Source organism: Eubalaena glacialis, chromosome 14 (assembly GCF_028564815.1).
Source record: "Eubalaena glacialis isolate mEubGla1 chromosome 14, mEubGla1.1.hap2.+ XY, whole genome shotgun sequence".
Taxonomy (NCBI): Eukaryota; Metazoa; Chordata; class Mammalia; order Artiodactyla; family Balaenidae; genus Eubalaena; species Eubalaena glacialis.
In genome coordinates, this window is record NC_083729.1 from 30,245,559 (window position 1) to 30,265,309 (window position 19,751).

Sequence of the window (19,751 nt, forward strand, 5' to 3'; positions counted from 1 at the left end):
CTTGAGCCCATCATCACAGGGCTCTCTCCAGTTGATCGTGACTATTCAAGGGTGGGCTGTGTCCCAAGATGTATCAGACAGACAGGAAGGAAAAACTTTAATCGTATGTTTTTCAGGGTGAGGTCACCTCTCTTGTTGGAAATGAACAAGGGAGCAGGTTGTTCCAGGAATGCTGGCAGCCATGTTGTGACCACGGGGCAAGTTAGTCTGAGGAAAAAGCCAGCACATAAAGGAGGAAGGCAGCCAGATGAATCGGAGAAATGGAGCTGGAGCTCTGATTTTCTTGTGTCTAGAGGTCGGTGCTTTGCGATGACCTAGAGGGGTGAGATAGGGAGGATGGGAGGGAGGCTCAAGAGGGAGGGGATATGAGGACACGTGTATGCATATGGCTGATTCACTTTGTTGTGCAAAAGAAACTAACATGGTATCGTGAAGCAATTATACTCCAATAAAGATCTATTTAAAAAAAAGTATTTAGACATTTTAAAAAAATAAAAAATAAAAAAATAAAAATAAAATAAGCTACAAGGATATATTGTACAACATGAGGAATACAGCTGATATTTTATAATAACTATAAATGGAGTATAACCTTTAAAAATTATGAATGACAATACTGTACACCTATAACATATAATATTGTACAGCAACTATTCTTTAAAAAAGTAACTTTATGAGAAATGAAAAACAGATTTATTTTATACAGGCTTATCTCATTTTATTGTGCTTTGCAGATATTGTGTTGTTTTACAAATTGAAGGTCTGTGGCAACCCTGTATTTAGCAAGTCTATTGGTTCCATTTTTTTCAATAGAATTTGTTCACTTCGAGTCTATGTCACAGTTTGGTAATTCTCACAATATTTCAAACTTTTTTGTTATTAATATTTGTTATGGTGATCTGTGGTGCCTGATCTTTGATATTACTAATGTATTTGTTTTGGGGTGCCATGAACTGCACCCATATAAGATGGTGAACTTGATAAATGTTGTGTGTGTTCTGACTGCTCCACCGACCAGCTGTAACCCCATCTCTCTCCTTCTCCTTGGGCCTTCCTAGTCTCTGAGGCACAACAATATTGAAATTAGGCCAATCAGTAACCCTACAATGACCAAGTGCTCAAATGAAAGGAAGAGTTGCACACTTCTCACTTTAAATTAAAAGCCAGAAATGGTTAAGCTTAGCGAGGAAGGCATGTGGAAAGGATAAGCCAAAAGCTAGGCCTCTTGCTCCAGTTAGCCAAAAGTTGTGAATGCAAAGGAAAAGTTCTTGAAGGAAATTGAAAGTGCTATTCCAGTGAACACATGAATGATAAGAAAGCAAAACAGTATGGAGAAAGTCTTAGTGGGCTGGATAGAAGATCAAACCAGCCACAACATTCCCTTAAGTCAAAGCCTAATCCAGAGCAAGGTCTTAACTCTCTTCAATTCTATGAAGGCTGAGAGAGGTTAGGAAGCTGCAGAAGAAAAGTTTGAAGCTAGCAGAGGTTGGTTCATGAGATTTAAGGAAAGAAGCACTGTCTCTGTAACATCAAAGTGCAAAGTGAAGCAGCAAGTGCTGATATAGAAGCTGCAGCAAGTTACTTAGAAGATCTAGCTAAGATAATGAATAAAGGTGGCTACACTGAACAACAGATTTTCAGTGTAGATGAAACAGCCTTCTATTGGAAGAAGATGCCACCTAGGACTTTCATAGCTAGAGGGAAGTCATGCCTGGCTTCAAAGCCTCAAAGAACAGGCTGACTCTCTTGTTAGGTGCTAATGCAGCTGGTGACTCGAAGGTGAAGCCAATGTTCATTTACCATTCTGAAGATCCTATGGCCCTTAAGAATTATGCTAAATCTACTCTGCCTGTGCTTTATAAATGGGAAAACAAAGTCTGGATGACAGCATATCTGTTTACTACATGGTTTACTGAATATTATAAGCCCACTCTTGAGACCTACTGCTCAGAAAAAAAGATTCCTTTCAAAATATTACTGTTCACTGACAATGCACCTGGTCACCCAAGAGCTCTAATGAAGATGTACAATGAGATTCATGTTTTTTTTCATGCCTGCTAACACAACCTCCATTCCACAGCCCATGGATCAAGCAGTAATTTCGACTTTCAAGTCTTATAATTTAAGAAATACATTTCATAAGGCTACAGCTGCCATAGCTAGTGATTTCTCTGATGGATCTGGGCAAAGCCAATTGAAAACCTTCTGGAAAGGATTTACCATTCCAGATGCCATTAAGAACATTTGTGATTCATGGGAAGAGGTCAAAGTGTCAACATGAACAGGAGTTTGGAATAGGTTAGTTCCAACCCTCATGGATGACTTTGAGGGGTGCAAGACTTCAGTGAAGGAAGTAACTTCAGGTGTGGTGGAAATAGCATGAGAACTAGAATTAGAAGTGGAGCCTGAAGATGTGACTGAATTGCTGCAATCTCATGATAAAACTCGAATGGATGAGGAGTTGCTTCTTATGAATGAGCAAAGAAAGTGGTTTCTTGAGATAGAATCTACTCCTGGTGAGGCTGCTGTGAAGACTGTTGAAATGACAACAAAGGATTACATAATTACAAAAATCCTGTTGATCAAACAGCGGCAGGGTTTGAGAGGATTGATTCCCATTTCAAGAGAAGTTCTACTGTGGGTAGAATGCTATCAAACATCAACGCATGCTACAGAGAAGTTGTTTGTGAAAGGAAGAGTCAGTCGATGTGGCAAACTTCACTGTTGTCTTATTTTAAGAAATTACCACAGTCACCCAACCTTCAGCAACCACCCGCTGATCAGTCAGCAGCCATCAACATCATGGCGAGACCCTCCCCCAGCAAAAAGATTATGACTCACTGAAGGCTCAGATGGTGGTTAGCATTTTTCAGCAATAAAGCACTTTTAAATTAAGATATGTACACACTTAACAGTCTGTAGTGCAGTGTAAACATAACTCTTATATGCACTGAGAAAGCAAAAACTTCATGTGACTCACTCTGTTGCAATATTTGCTTTATTTCGAAGGTCTGAAACTGAACCCGCAAAAACTCCAAGATATGCCTAGATTCAGAATAAATATTATTGTCTTCAAATAGAATTGAAAACTAAACATTTGGTATAAAATTAAACTTGACTTCTCTTTAGAATAGCTCAAATGCTACTTCAAACAGTGTAGTTATACATGTGAATAAACTTAACCTAAAGACTTAAAATCAACTGTAAATCATTATATCCTTCTAATAACTGTGTTATATGATTTTGACGCAGAATACTTTATAATGACAAGTGTTTTTCATAGTTGACTCTAGTAGTTATAATTCTGATAACGTTTAAAAAATTGATCCAAACACAGACTACTTAAAATTGATATACATACTTGAATCTAGGTTGGATTCTAAAGTGAGAATGCGTTGTTGTGTTTCCATGTTAAAGATGCTTGTGTATCCTTTGCTGAATGATGCTACCATATGGCTCGGGTCACTGCTCACTAGATCCACAGAGGCAGGGATTCCCAGTTCTAAGAGTCAGAACATATTCGAAGAGAATGGCAGTTAGAGGGTCTACTTCACAATGTGCTTAGAATATAGCAAAACAAACAGTGGTATAAGAAGTAAATAAGGCTCAACATTAGAATAAGAATTAGCTCATAGTCATTCAGTGCAGACTGTTTCTTTCGTTACTTTTAGTCCTAGTCTATTTTATCATCCTTACTTGTTTACCACATCTTCTACCAGTCACTCACAGCTACTGTATTCATTGAATCCAAGCCTTTATTTAGAAATAAATGGAAAACATATGGACTACAAGTTTTTCTGCTTCCACCTCAAATCAACCTGGGGTTTAGAGGGGCATCACAGGAATTCTTCATTTTAAAAGCCCATCTCTTAATAGGAGTTCTAACTCTCTAAAAGTATGGAATTTAAGAAGTAAAAACTCAAATTGTTATTTATTGGTAGAGTTACGCAAACATCAAATGCAGGCAACTCATCAAAACCTAGGCACAAGTTATGGCAGCTCAAGAATAAAGAAGGTATTTTTATTTATCATCTAGAACAGGGTAAAACTTGGAACTTATTTATAAACATAAAAAAAATATAATTCTATGTATATGTGAATATAATCTGATTTTTAAAATCTGGTTCAAAATCTAAGTAAGCTAACAGTTCAAAAATGTGTATCTTCCAGAAGAAGGTACATTAATGGCCAATGAGCACACAAAAAAAGTGCTCAGAATAATTAGCCACCAAGGAAATACAAATTAAAATCACAATGAAATACTGCTACACACCCACCAAAATGGCTAAAATTAAATACACCCTCAACACCAAATGTTTGTAATTAAGGATGTAGAGCAACTGGAATTCTCACACATTGCAGTCAATGGTGTAACATGGAACAACTACTTTCAAAGAAAGTTTGGCAATTTCACATAAAGTTAAACACACAATTCTAATTCTAAAGCCCAGAAATTCTATTTCCAGGTCTTTACCTGCCTGTGATTTAAAAAAAAAAAAAAAAAGTTCACAGCAGCTTTGTTCATAATAGGAAAAAATGGAAACAACCCAAGTGTTCATCAAGAGGTAAATGATAAACACAGTGGTTTAAGGAAATACTTACTACTAAACAATAAAAATAAATTAACACTTATTACCACATGGATGAATCACAAGAACACTACAGTGAGAGTAAAACGTCAGATACAAAAAGAGTACACACTGTATGATTTCATTTATGTGAAGTTTTAGAATAGACAAAACTAATTTATAATGAAAGAAATCACAACAGTGGGTACCGCTGGTTAGGAATGGGGAAGGGGGATGACTGGCAAGAACACAAAGAAACTTCAGGGCAGTGAAGGAAACGTTCTATCTTGATAGGTGCAAGAGTTTTATGTATTTGTCAAACTCATGAAAATGCAGCCTTAATATCTGTTTTTTACTGTATAGAAATTATATCTCAATTTTTAAAAATTCAAAAAAGGCATGCTATTTCACCAAATAGTATGCTTTTTAAACTTACACATACTAAGTTGGAAATTCAAGCAAATATATTTTTACTGCTTAAAAATAACCTTTAAATTAAATTTAAACAGTAAGAGTTTGTAGAATCATTTATTTATTTGTTTCTTTTTAGAATAATTTTATAAAACACTCAGTAAAATAAGGGAAAAAAAGTATGTACCTTGATTATTATTAAATACACTCAGGGCTGGAGCAGCCTCGGTTGTATTCCATAAACGGAGAGTGCCATCTGCTGAACAGGACAACAAACGCTGGTGTGCTGCGCTGTAAGCCAAACCCCAGACTGCATCGGTGTGGCCTAGGAGAGGGCCTCTTAAAACAGAAGGATCTATAAGAACAGCAAGAATGCAGGGAAAAAAGCACAAATCATAAACGTACTTAGATTCCAAAGGAAAGTAAAATATACAAAACAAAAAGTATAAAATACACCTCTTAGTTTCTATTTTTCTTCTGAAATGTGGCAAAAACAGGCTTGGAAACATGCAAATGTAGGGTTTGAAATGTCTAAATTAAAATTTTAAAGTACATATATTTCTCCTTAAAAAAATTACATATTTCCTTCTCCCTCCCTTTTTTCTTTCCATTTGTCTTGATTTTTTTAAAAAGCATGTTAACATAAACCATTTGAATTTAATCTACTTTCAGAGAAACCACAACTCACATTCCCTGAGGAAGTGAACAAAGACCCTTTCCCTCCTCTGATGTCCTTCAGCACTTTGGATACACTCTTTAGGCCATTTGTGCTATGAATGGCAGTCATTCTTGGGAGCAACAGGCCTCTGTCATCCTTAATGGACGTGAACTGAGACCTACAGGAATCCCCAAATGCTCAAACAGCAAGATGTGACACATGAATGATATGCATGTGGGGGAGGGGCAAGGAGAAGGCGGGGGAGGGGGTTTGCTTAGCACTGTTTCCTGATAAAAGCCAAATTGGAAATTTTACTTGTTAACCCTCACAATGAGTCTATGAAGTGGTACTTTCAAGATGGCTCACAGATGTTAGATTTAAAATGTCAATGGTGTTATCTGTCCCATATCCTCTCTTAGTCATACCATAAAATATTTATTGAAGATATACTATGTATTAGGCACTATGCTAGATGCAGGGGCCATGCAGATGATTAAGACACGGTACCATCCTTGTCTTCAAAAGACAATGTGGTAAGTACAATAATAGTGACAGATACCAGTTACCATGGAGAGTGACTGGGAGGAATGAAAGCTTCTTGGAGAGAATGACACCTAGAGCACAGATGCTGGCCAGTCAAAGGACAGAGGGAAGGCATTCCTGGCAAAGGAGGCAGCTCCTACAAAATCACAGAAGGAAAAATAGCATGCTATGTGAGGAAATTTATAAGAAAGTCAGTATTACTGGACTGTGAAATTTGAGGCAAGAAGTGGAAGAGATGAGAGTGGCTAGATTATGGTGGGATTTCTATGACGTATTAAAGAAATTATCCTGAAAGCAATAGGGAACCACTGAAGGGTTTCCCAGGAGAAGCAGGGTGAAGTAAGTATTTAATAAGGTAACTTTGATTATAGTGTAGAAGACAGATTGGAAAGAATCAAGATGAAGGCAAGGGGACTGTTTCAGAAGACTGGGAGAGTGAAGATGAAGACCCAAATGAGGACAGTGATAAAAGGGGCAAAGCAGGAGTAAATTCAAGAAATATTTAGGGGGAGGTAATTAATAAGGTATAGATAGCAAAACGGTACAAGGAATCAAGGATAACTCTTAGGTTTCTAGTTTGGATAATTCTGGTAGTGCCACCAACTGATAAAGAATACATGGAAAGGGAATTCCCTGGCAGTCCAGTGGTTAGGACTCGGCGTTCTCACTTTGATCCCTGGTCGGGGAACTAAGATCCCGCAAGCCACGCGATGCCACCCCTGCCCTCCCAAACTATATATATATGGAAGAAGAAACAGTGCTTGTAGGGATTTATGTACAATGAGACAGCCACTTTGAGATGTTCTGTAGGTAGTCTGAAGCCTAAAGAAGAGATTTATGAGTCAATAGCATATAAAACCACAAAGTGGATTCAATCTACCAAAGAAGATGTGTGCAATGCAAAGAATGAGTTAGGGTCTGGCCTTGATAAATGTTAATATTTAAGGTGAGAAAAATAAAAGGAGTTTATGAGGAACAGGGACTAGAAACTGTCATAGAGTTAAGTGTCAAAAAAGCCTATAGTGAACAGATTTCAAAAAGGACGGAGTGGTCCACAGTTTCAGATAGCCAGTATATCCAGTAAAATAAGGATTGTAAAATACCCCTTGGAACAGCCAAATTAGGTAGATACTGATATCTTGTTATATTTAAGTGGAACAGCCAGAAGATAGAATGCAGAGGGATCATGCACAGGGAAAGGACATGGAATTAGTAACTAGTAATTGTGTTTCCTAGACAGTTATCATCAAAGAGACACAGGAATGAAAGAAATGAAGGAAAGAGAGACTAAACAAAAGCCAGAGAGGGAAATGGAGTCAGAAAAGGCTTCTCCTTGCCCAGGATGGGAGACACCTAAATTTACTTACGTGCTGAGGGGATGGAAAGAGAACAAAGAGGGTAAAGCTTCAGATGAGAGCAAGAGAGTGCAAAAGAGAGTCAGCCAGAAACAGAGAAGAAGAATGATATTCGAGTGAAGTCTCAAAGGAAACAAGAGAATGAGGTCAAGAGCAAAGGGGAAGGGTTGGCTTGGGACAGAATGAGGTCAACCGATATCTGGTACAGGGATAAAGTAAGTAAGGAAAAGCATGAAACAGATAAATCTGTAAGAGAATTGTGGAGGGAGAGGGGGTGTTACCCTTCACAAAATATATGTTAAATGCTTATTAAATAAATGTTAGAAGAAACTTTTGGTTACTGAATTTCTTATCTTTACTTAGGTTTATTAGTAAAATTAATTAAACGATAACAAAAATAAAACATGGTTTTATGACATATTTGACACTTCATACCATTCTAGAATTTAAGGAGAATTTTAAGAGGAAATCAAAATAGTTCCTAAGCAGTTTTTGGAAGGGAATTTATGATGATATCTAGTGATAGATTATAATACAGTTTTTTGTTTCATGGTAGATTATAATACAGTTTTTTGTTTCATGGTGCTGTTCCCAAATCTAAAGGGCACTTCTTAATTTTTTAAAGCCTTTTAAATATTTTGGTGCCATACACTTTAAAAATCATTAGCCTCTATACCCTCCAATAATTGATCAAGAAGATGATGCCATCATTCATTTTCCTTCAAAGTTATTTGTCAAGAATAGTGACAAAATATGATTACAGATTAGTAATAATGTATCAAGTACTGTACAGATGCCTACAATGAAGAAAACAATTGTCAATCAAGCCAGCATTTCCAATCAGTAAGACTTCTGGGGGTGGGAACTGTTTTCTTGGGAAAAATACGTTATTTTCTCTTTTCTTTTAGCATTATGTCTATCAAACTGATTCCCAAATACAGGAGTCCTTTTAACAAAATAAATATATGGTTCCCTTTTACCAATTTATTTTCAAAAATATCTCACTTTATCCTTATATATGCTATGTAAAATGCATAAAAAGAAAATATTTTATTCTTTCATATCTTTGGGGAATCACATACCGTAAGAGTCATAGGGATCGATGTTGGGGTTGGTGGTGTTCCAGCCCTGGATCAGTCCGTCAGTCCCGCCACTATAGCACTGCTCACCATTGCTGCTCATTACCACACAAAGCACTGGACCTCTGGGAAGGAAAATAAATTTCTATTCTCAAAAATCTATCTGATAATAGGACTTGTTAAAAATAAGAATGCTTAATTATTCAAAAGGCTTTCTCTTTTTCTGCTTTGGATAACAAATAAAAAACTATCAAAGCATTATTCATTTTTCTTCCTCGGCTAAACCAGTGGTTGGTAAACTATGGCCTATGGACCAAATCCAACCAGTGGACTGCTTTCGTACAGTCCTCAAGCATTTATGGTTTTTACATTTTTTAAAGGGTTGTAATACAAAACCAAACTAAAAACAAGAATGTACAACATTAAATATGCAGCCAGCAAAGCCTAAAAACATTTACTAATTGGCCCTTTATTTATAAAAAGTATGCCAACCTCTGTGCTAAATCAAGTGAACAGGTACATTCCTTAAACTTAAATGGAAACAGGAAAAGCGTGCAACATGTGATCACAATAAAAAAAGTCTCAGATATTTTTAAGGAAAAAAGATCAGGATTTCTCACAGTTAAACTTAACTGCCTCAACTTCATTTTAAGAGAGATATATACATCATCTACACATCATGCAAATAAAATCTAATTTCAGCAAGGATCCCTATTTGGTAGTGATAAATTTGTCTCTAGCATTATATTATCTGCCAGTTTCTTTTACATTTACAAAAAACACTACTAAATACAAAAAATACATAACACAAATACATACGTGAAAGAAAAGAAAATATGCTAATTAGGCTGATTTACAATGATGTTGATTTAACACAAAGAAAAAGCACATACTTACTTATGAGCTCTGAATGTATAGATAGGCTCCACATCAAGAGAAGTGCTCCTAAATCAGAGAGAGGAGGACTTTTACCACTCTAAGTTTTCAGCAGTAAACAGTATGACAATGTATGTCATAAAATTGCCCCTAGAAATACCAACACTATGATAATATACCATTCTCAACCCCAGGACACAAGAAAGCTTACTTAACAGGGATCACATATATTTGTGACTTCAAGAAACAAAATTCTTGTTTAGTAACAATACCTTGTTACAGCGCTTTTAGCATTGTCCTAATCTATTTGACTAAAGGAAGAGAGAGCCTCACTCAGGGGAAAAAACATGGGCTTTGAAGAGATAAATTTCTGGATTCAATTTCCAATTCTGTCACTAACTGGCTAACTATAGGCAAATTATTTAATCTTTTGGAACTCCAGATTCCTCTATGTTTAAAATAAAACAGAAAAATAGGGATAACACCAAATAGTCACAGGATTAAATGAGATTCTACATGGTAAAAGAGCCTAGGACAGAACCATACACATAGTAGAATTTCAATCAAAAGTACTTTAATTTCCTTGCATTTGCATAAAGGTTAACATGCCTGTCCTTAATACTTGCAGAAACTGTCCAAATCATCAGATTATTCATTACTCAGAACACTGAGTATATGGGTACTCTACAGGGCCTAATACTGGCCATGACTGATAATGGAAACTCGATTTAAAATCGGATTGCATTGTAGTTTTTTTTATAGGCATATGATATCTCTCCTCATTACCAAAGTTCTAAGTTCAAAGGTAAACAGGCTACTGTTACTTGCAATGTGAAGATGTTGTTACTAAGCTATCAGCAGCAAAAAATTTATTTCAATATTTTTCTAAATTTTAGTCAAGAATATATGATGAGACATTCACATTCTCTGGTCCAATATGATGTCCACTGTGACTAAAGAACTTGAAAGACAAAAGGCACAATTTATAACCAAGAAATACTTCTTCTCTGCTGAAGACACCTAATCTACATGAGGTTTCGCTTGGTTTTAAGCAAGATCTGGTTGAGCTAGCTGATGAATCAAGTATTTTATCTAGTTTATGTATGAGTCACAGCAGAAATGTCATTGATCTCTTTTAAATTGGGCAATAGATATTCTCTACCAGTAGTAAAACTTCCATAACTTCCTCCATTTGATGTTCATTTCTACTCTTTAATAAAAGAGGTGTCCAACACTGTAGAAGGGCCCTTGCTGGCAGATGCTGGGTTCTGGACCATGTGACCCAAGGAAGAAAGGAGAGGATTTCCAATAAGGACCCCACCAAGTGGGATCAGGACTAGCGTGGTGACTGATAAGAGGGATTTATACCAACTCATATCTGTCCATGCTTAGAGAGGAACCAAGAGCCCAAGGCAAGTATTAGCAGTTAAGTGAGAGCAACAACAGTGTCTTTCAGTCTAGACATTTTGGTCAAGGTCAAATGAAAAGACCAAAGAGAGGTCTCCCATGTCTCCCTGTCCCCCCATCCCCCACCAGCCTTCCCTCCCTCCCACTCCATAAGTCCAAACCTAGTAAACAACAGGACAAGCTTGGGGTGCGGGTTTGATGATTTTAAACATGCACATACCTGTTTACAACACCAGCAGAAACCTTCAGTGCAGATAAAGAGCTCCCCAAATGTGATAGTTATTTAAAACACTGTATAAAGATTACAATCAGCATTCACAAACCATCAGATAATACCATTTTTCCCTAAGGGTCAGTTTTCCAACCTAAATTAGCTTGTGAGTATGAAGGGAAAAACACCCTAAATTATGTGACATGGTAAAGAAGAAAGAATTAGAAGAGATATTTGGGGAACTTAACAGCAAATAATAAAGTAAGCATTTTTCTTCTGAAAAACTATTAATTAAAATATTTAAATACAGTTAAAGGAGAATATTCTCACTTTTTGGCTGGGGCTGTTTTCTGCAAATTCCACATTTTTAACGTGTGATCCTCTGATGCCGTTATCAAAACAGGCTCAATGGGGTGGAAAGCAAGGGCTCTAATGCCATCAAAGTGACTTCTTAATGTAAACTTAGGGTTCCACGTCTTCCTCAATGCATCTTTATTGTTTGCTATCTATTAAAGAAACAAAAGAAAAATACCAATACATTTAGCTCAGGATAGGAAAAAAACTATATTTCAACATTAATTCTTACTGATTTGTCATCAAACCATCACATTTTGCAACTTTCAAAACAATATAATTTTTAAACATAAATAACCAAATCAATAGGCAAAATTAGCAATATGTTAACAATGGTTTTCTCTGAAGAAATATGAATGCTATAATAAGAAAACAGGCAACATAATTCAATACAGAAAGAGGATCAAATAACTTAATAACATAAAATAGATCTTCACTAAGATGATTTTTTAAAAAGACAAGTAATTTCAACCTAAATTATAGAATAGAGACTAATTTTGGGTAAGAGTTGAAAAACTAAGTTATCTTTAAACCTGTTAACATTACAGAATATGATGATACTTTTGAAATTTTTAATGCTTTCTGAAAAGAGCTAAATTTTCTTCAAATTGGTAACAAAGTTTATAAACCAGAAACATAAAATGTTAAAACTGGAAGAGACAATCAGATGTTACAAAAAAAGATTCCATTGGTAAAATAAATACATTATTATGTTCCTTTTCTCCACAGAATCTCCATCTCAACAACTGAAAAAAATGCACTGTTTTTTCATTCCAAGTAATAGGAAAGCCAAAGAGGTTAGTATTTGACTTTACACAAGCACCATGTATGAACTCTTCACACTCCAAGGCTAACAATCATGCTAGGTTTAAGCAAGAGTGGGACAAGTATTGGTAACACACTGGAGAAATGTTAACCATACTTACAATGACAAAAATCATCAATGGTACTAACAATAGCTGCTATTTTGAGCATTATTCATTATTTTGTACGTTATTCCAAAAGGCTTAACATGCATTAACTCAGTTAATCCTCACAACAACTCTATGAAGTAGGAATTAACATTATCCCCACTTTACAGACTAGGCACGTTAGGGAAAGAGAAGTTAAGTGACTTGCCGTCTAGTAAATGGAGGAGTCAGGATTCAAAATCAATCAGTCTGGCTTCAGAGGCTATGTATTAATATAAACTATACTTCAGAGCCCAGAAGTTTAGAAATCTGCAGAAAAATCTGGACAGGACATGTCACAAGTGGGGCAATAAGTGAAGACAAAACACACTATGCAAGGAACTACTCTCAGTGGGGCTGGTTATCTTTGGGGCAAGCGGGGTTGCGGGGGGAGGTGAAGAAGACAAGGGCAACTGAACTGACTCCTGCCCACTCTTATTAAAGAGCTAAAAGGTTTTCATATGTAAGAGCACTTAGATTCCTTCCGAGCATCTTAATGTGGTAGGCAGCCACTAATGTAGTTCCCAATCAGCCCACTTATTTTTACCTTTGGGTAGTCGCCTTCCACATTATAGGGCTGCTCTGTATGACTAACAGCATAGTGTAGAAGTTGGAACAAATTACTTCCAAAATTAGGTTATAAAACCTTCCATCTTGAGTGTTCCTGCTCTCTATCTTTTCAGGTGCACTCACAATGGAGAAGCCAGCTGCTCTGCTGAGGATCCCACAGAGAGGTTCACGTGGTGAGGAACTAGTCTCCAGCCAACAGCCAGCAAGAAACCAAGGCCTTCTAACAACTACGTGAGTGAGCTTGGAAGTAGATTTTCCCCAAGTCAAGTCTGTGTAAGACTGCAGCCCTTGCCAAGGGCTTGACTACAGCTACATGAACAATCAGAACTACACAGCTAAGCTGCCCCCAGACTGCTGACCCACAGAAACTATGAGATATAAATGTTTATTGTTTTAAGCTGTTAAGCATGGTGCAAGTTGTTACATAGCAATAGACTGCTAATATGCTTAGTAAAACTAGGAACTACTTTTAGAAACAAACACTAGGTTTTTTAACAATTAAGAGCTATGAAAAAAGAATGAGCTTTCTCTAGAGAGAGGACTGAGTTCTATCAAGTACTAGACAAATTCTTTGTGGAGTTAGTGCAGAGGGAACAAAAGCATCTAATGGGAAGTTCTGCTTCTGGCCATGATGGACTAGATCATTAGGACCAACTGTGTACTGAGGACAGGCAGAAAAGCAGAGCTAAAAATAAAAAATGCAGATCCAACAAAATAGTGGGAAAAAACCCAGGATCCAGGGGAACACAGAGGCCTAAGGAAGTGAGCCTGATATCTGGAGCTGTTTTCCCCAGAGGGTGTTTACTGATTCCAGAGGAGGTGACTGAGAGGCTGAGAGGTTGAGCGGTGCTTCTGACAGCTTTGCAATGCAGGGGGATATAAATTGGTGTCCAGGGCCTGCCAAGACAGTAGGGCTTAGCAGACCACCTTGCTTTAGGTTTTAATTTCAAGGGCCTGTATCCTACACATAAGAGTGAACTGGAAGAACACCAGCCCTTACAAAGACCATAGATCAGCTTTAGATCATCTCAAAAATTGAAAATGAAGTCAGGTGATCCAGATTTCTAGTGGCTGCAGACATCTGAGAGAAGAAAATTAAAATATACTCTCTGGGGGAAGAAAAACTTAGGCCTGAAGTTATTTCTACAGACAATTTTTCAAATACAGTTATTTGGGCATAGTAAAAAATAACTGTACCCATATGAGATAACACAGCATAAATGAAAACAAGCAGAAACAACACATAATAGTAACAGAACTACTGAGTCTCTGATTCAAACTTTAAAATAATCATGCTTACTATGTTCAAGAAGATAAAAGACAAGATTGAAAATTTTGGAAGAAATCTGTAAACCATTTTAAAAAAGTAATTCTAGAAGCAAAAAATGTAAGACTTCAATAGATGAGTTCAACTGCAGATTACACATAACTGAAGAAAGAATTAGCTAACCAGAAGATGAGTCATTTAAAAAATCTAGACTGAAGTACAGAAAAACAAAAGATGGAAAATACAGAAGAAAGGGGATCGGAGAGAGAGAATATAAAAAGGGGATCTAACAATATAACTAGAGTTCTAGAAGGAGGGGAGGAGGGGGAGGAGGGGGAGGAGGGGGAGGAGGGGGAGGAGGGGGAGGAGGGAGAGAGGGAGAGAGAGAGGGAGGGAGGGAGGTGTAAAAGCAGTATCTGAAGAGAAATGGCTGAGAACTTTACAAAACTGATGGAAACATATTAAGCCAAGAAGCTCTAAGAATTTGAAGGAGGTTAAATAAAAAGAAAATTAAACCTTAGCTCACAATCAAGGCATAGAGAAATACCAGTCACGGAAAAAAATCAGATTACCACTGAATAACCAAAAATAGAAATGACAGTTGACTTTAGCAGAAAACAACAACAAAATATAATGAAACAATGTATTTAAAGCACTAAAAAAATTTCTGCCAAGTGAAATTCAAAATCAGAGATAATAGTTAACCCACTCAGGCAAAAAAAGACAATTAAAGACAAGTTAAGAAAATCAGAAACTAAGAGAACTTAGTTCTCTTAGTAGATCTTCACTAAAGAGAAATATTGTGTTCTTAGAGTAAAAGAAAAGTGATCCCAGATGGACAGTCAGATATGCAGGGGAGAATGGAAAAAAGCAAAATAGATAATTTAAATGGGTAATTCTAACTGACTACTGAGTGTACAAAACAGAAGCTTGTAGGACATAAATGTATACAGAAATAAAATATATAACAAGAGTGACATATACGCAGGGTGAGAGTTTTTTAAATAAAGTGTTCTAAAGATCTTTGCATGTAAAATTTTGATAAGGATGTGTGTGGTGATCTCTAATTTAAAAAGTAATGAAAGAGTGCATAAACTCCAAATAATGGGGAGGGGTGAATAATAAAAAATAATCAACCCCAACTCAGGCAAAAATAGGAGAAAAACAAACACAGCACAGGTGGCACAAATAGATGGCAGGATTAAATCCAAATTAAGGATTATATCCTTAACTATTTTAAAAAGAAATGGACTAAATGTTTTCTAATTAAAAAAGGTTGTCAAAGGTTAAAAAACAAAAGCCAACTAAATGCAGTTTTTAAAAGACATATAAGGATATAAAAACATTGAAAACAGAAATTTCTTTTTTTTTTTCAAAATCTGTAACGCATATGTGGAGAATGGAGTGCAAGGGGCCGTTTAGATTAGGTTATTGTAGTAGTTCCAGGTGAAGAAAAAATGGACTAGGAGGGGAGGTAAAAAGACGTACTATATGGATTTCAGTTGTTTTTGGAGGTAAAACCCAAAAGACTTACTAAAGGACTTAGCATAGAGGGAGAGAGTTTTTGATTTGCAGGAAGGAGTGAGTGGCGAGGGTTCCTCTTCTGAGTACTTCCAAGGTTCACTTAGGGATCCATCCTACATCCTCCATGTGGCAGGAGCTACATTGTATTCCCCAACAAAGATAATGAATATCAAAGTGAGAGGATTTTAATGAAGAGATAAGATAGGCTGTGACTACTTTATGAAATAAGCAACTATTTTTCTGATAATTGATTGTGATGAACAATTATGAAACAACTGTATTTGAGATTAAGTAAATGCATGCATGCATAAAGGTGTAAGGATTCCAATTTTGGTCCAAATCACTGACAGGTCAGCCTTAACATCTGGAAAGCATCCTGTACACACCCTTGCCTAACAACAGCTAAAACTACTTCTCAGCAGGATACTGATGATGTATTAAAGAAGCAAGACAAATGTTGCCTTTAGGCAGGCATGAATTTCAACTAATCACTGGTGCCCTAAAACATAAGACAAAATCCAAATTTGGTGATAGAAAAGGGAATTCTTTCCCTTATCTAAAACCAATGAATAAGCTATACTAATTTATGAATTTAGGTAAAGCCCATAATTTTAGTCACTGCATGATGTGAAAAGTATTATTGTTTATTTTTATAATATATTCATATTTTCAAAGTTTGTGATTAAAACTGAACCAAATTCTACACTTGTGAAGAAGTCTTACCATCATCACTTTTTCTATAAAATTAACTTTTTATTTTAAAAAAATAAATAAAAACAACAAAACTAAAACTACTACTCACATCATAAGTTAATGAGTCTGCTTCATTGGCCACTGTAAGGCCTGCCAATTCTCCAAGTCCCAGTTCACTTTCAAGGGCTTCATCTGCTCCCATGATGAATGACTTCCCAGAAGAAGGAGGAAACGTCAATGCTTCCACTGAAGGGGGAAGACAAAAGAAACATTAAAAAAACCATGTAAATAGTCAACAATTAGTCTCATAAGGGCATGTCTACATTTGATTATTTTTAAATGCTTTTAAACACAATAAAATTCAGTGAGCAGAAAATCCTGAAGAATTGCTTACTTTTTTTATATCTTAACCATATAAAGTTATCATCTAAGAAAAGTAACAACATGAAACAAATCCATTGTCCTTTCTTTTTCACTATAGAGAAAAATGTATAAATGTATAAAAGAAAGTAGGTTTTCCTCATTTGATATTTCATGCTAATTACCCAATTGATTTTTATCAATTATTAAAACATGTACAACAAGTGATTCTGAATACTGCTGGCTGCATTCAAAGTAAAATTGGTTCATTCTATAACCTGAAGTAATATGGAAAATTTCAAATGAAAATGGTCATAATTGTAAAATGTGCCTATGTAAGGCAAAACTAGTATGTGTTGTTAGAACTCAGGATTACCTCTGGAGAAGAGGGAAGGGGTAGTGTTTGAAGGAAGCACCATCAGGACTTCTAGGTCTGGGTAATGTTCTGCTTCTTTACCTAGGCAGTGGTGACATGGTTGGTTTCGCTTTGAGATAATTCACTGAGCTGCACCCTCAGGACTTCAGCAGTTTACTGTAGGTATGTTATATTTCATTTAAAAAGATTTATTTCAGGGCTTCCCTAGTGGTGCAGTGGTTAAGAATCCGCCTGCCAATGCAGGGGACACGGGTTCGAGCCCTGGTCCGGGAAGATCCCACATGCCACGGAGCAACTAAGCCCGTGAGCCACAACTACTGAGCCTGCGCTCTAGAGCCGCCAAGCCGCAACTACTGAGCCTGCGAGCCACAACTACTGAAGCCCGCGCGCCTAGAGCCCGTGCTCTGCAACAAGAGAAGCCACCGCAGTGAGAAGCCTGAGCACCGCAATGAAGAGAAGCCCCCGCTCGCCGCAACTAGAGAAAGCCCGCGCGCAGCAACGAAGACCCAATGCAGCCAAAGTAAATAAATAAATAAATAAATAAATCTATTTAAAAAAAAAAAAAAGATTTATTTCAAAGAAGTTTTTTAAAAGTGTCCATCTGAACACTTTTTATAAATGCAAATTACTCTGACAAGCCATCAGAGATAGTTCTCTAAATAGTTTTCTAGAGGTGGTTACTTTACTGATGACAAACATTTATGAGTTGATTAGATGAATTTAGTAGTTTAAACTCTGGCTGCTAAAGAAGTAAATTAACTTTTTTTTTTGAAAGAAGCAAGTCAATTTTATTAATCAGTATATGCAGAAAATAGATTTACAAGGTGTTTTTCAGTTTTACATTCAATCATATAATTTTAGATTCAATCATAAATATTTGTTGAAGAAATGAAAGAACAGTTACGTGCTTTTAAAAATAGTAGTGGCAGGAACTCTACTCAAAATCCTTATAAGAACAAGGTAGAGTATAAATTAATAAGACATTTTCAAATCACCATGCGATAAAGCTGCAATAATAAAAATGGGTTTTACCCAAACATACCGTATATCCTATGACGGGTTCAAACAACTCTAAACATTTACTAATAAAGAGTGGGAATTATTTAATTTAGAACAGCAATTTTTATGCCAAAATTTCAACCAAATGATTCATGTGAGACTATGAGGCTAGGTCTTCAGCCAGGTGATTTTTTGTTTGTTTTGCTTTCATGTCTAATATTGCCAGATAACTTGGTTCAGGTGCGAAATAAAAATGGCTCTTCCAAAAAAAAAAAGAAACTAAGATTTGTGGCATTTGGCCATACACATTGTGTGGGTTAATTTAACTAATGTTCCAGGAATGGCCAAGTAAAACCTGAAAACAAAGGAAGGCAACAACTGCTTCTACACACACCAGTGGCTAAGCCAGCAGACCTGAGGCCCAAAGAGAGAGAGCACCAACGGGCATAACTGTCGTTGATTGATCTCTAAGAGACCTTAGAACTTTCAACTATAGGTCACATTTCTATCTGGTAACTAAACATTACTGACTCTTATCAGCTTTTACAAAATAATTTAACTATGCCTCTTAAGTGTGGCACTGCCTTCTGAATCATTATGATAAAAATAAAGTAATAAGCTTATACAGCACACACAAGCTATGGAAACTTTTTCTGAAACTGGACTGGAGACCAAGAAGCATCAGTCACAGGCAATGAAATCTACAACATATTTCTTCAGTGCCTTTTCTATTTCTGAAAATCCTGCACTGAGGGGGAAGACTTAGGACCAATCCTACGGATCATAAGTTAGATATTCAATGCTTCAGTTCTAAGATTCTTAACATTTTTTTTTCCTATCAAGGGTACTTTCTTTGCTTTATATCATCCTTTTTTGTACATGTGTCATTTAGTACATATTCTGCCTCTATTATTAGAATTCTGCAAGATGAAATCTCTGATAAAACTCTTTTGGAGTTATTAGAATAAGAGAAAAACTAACTTGTCTTCTTATCTAGACCTGACCTTAGAATAAATGAAATTGATTAAAATTCTCACATCTAGGGCTTCCCTGGTGGCGCAGTGGTTGAGAATCTGCCTGCCAGTGCAGGGGACACGGGTTCGAGCCCTGGTCTGGGAAGATCCCACATGCCACGGAGCAACTAGGCCCATGAGCCACAATTGCTGAGCCTGCGCGTCTGGAGCCTGTGCTCCGCAACAAGAGAGGCCGCGACAGTGAGAGGCCCGCGCACCGCGATGAAGAGTGGCCCCCGCTCGCCGCAACTAGAGAAAGCCCTCACACAGAAACGAAGACCCAACACAGCCAAAAAAAAAAAAAAAAAAAAAAAAAAAAACTCACATCTATAAGTGTCAACTGAATGAATATCCTAGTGAACAGCAAACATACCTATTGAGGCCTATGACTTCACATCCTAATTCAAAAGACACATGTCTACATCAAATAAATTGTTCACCTAGAATATAAAAGCGTAACATGTGGTTTTTCATCATTTAACGTATGGAAAATGAATTCCCAGTATACTGTAATTAACTCTAACAAATAACTAACCA

The 19,751-nt window shown here is 36.5% G+C and overlaps 1 protein-coding gene across 3 annotated transcripts in view; it reads right to left on the reverse strand.

Moving 5' to 3' along the window:
* The window catches only part of STRN (striatin), a 113,536-nt gene that overhangs the window by 10,663 nt on the left and 83,122 nt on the right, over positions 1-19,751 (reverse strand). For all 3 annotated transcript variants that reach the window (XM_061168809.1, XM_061168808.1, XM_061168807.1), the window contains 6 exons: positions 16,576-16,712; positions 11,439-11,614; positions 9,512-9,559; positions 8,618-8,739; positions 5,167-5,334; positions 3,362-3,502 (listed from right to left, as the gene is read on the reverse strand). In XM_061168809.1, coding sequence (XP_061024792.1) covers positions 3,362-3,502; positions 5,167-5,334; positions 8,618-8,739; positions 9,512-9,559; positions 11,439-11,614; positions 16,576-16,712 — 792 coding nt within the window. The remainder of the gene's footprint in view (positions 1-3,361; positions 3,503-5,166; positions 5,335-8,617; positions 8,740-9,511; positions 9,560-11,438; positions 11,615-16,575; positions 16,713-19,751) is intronic.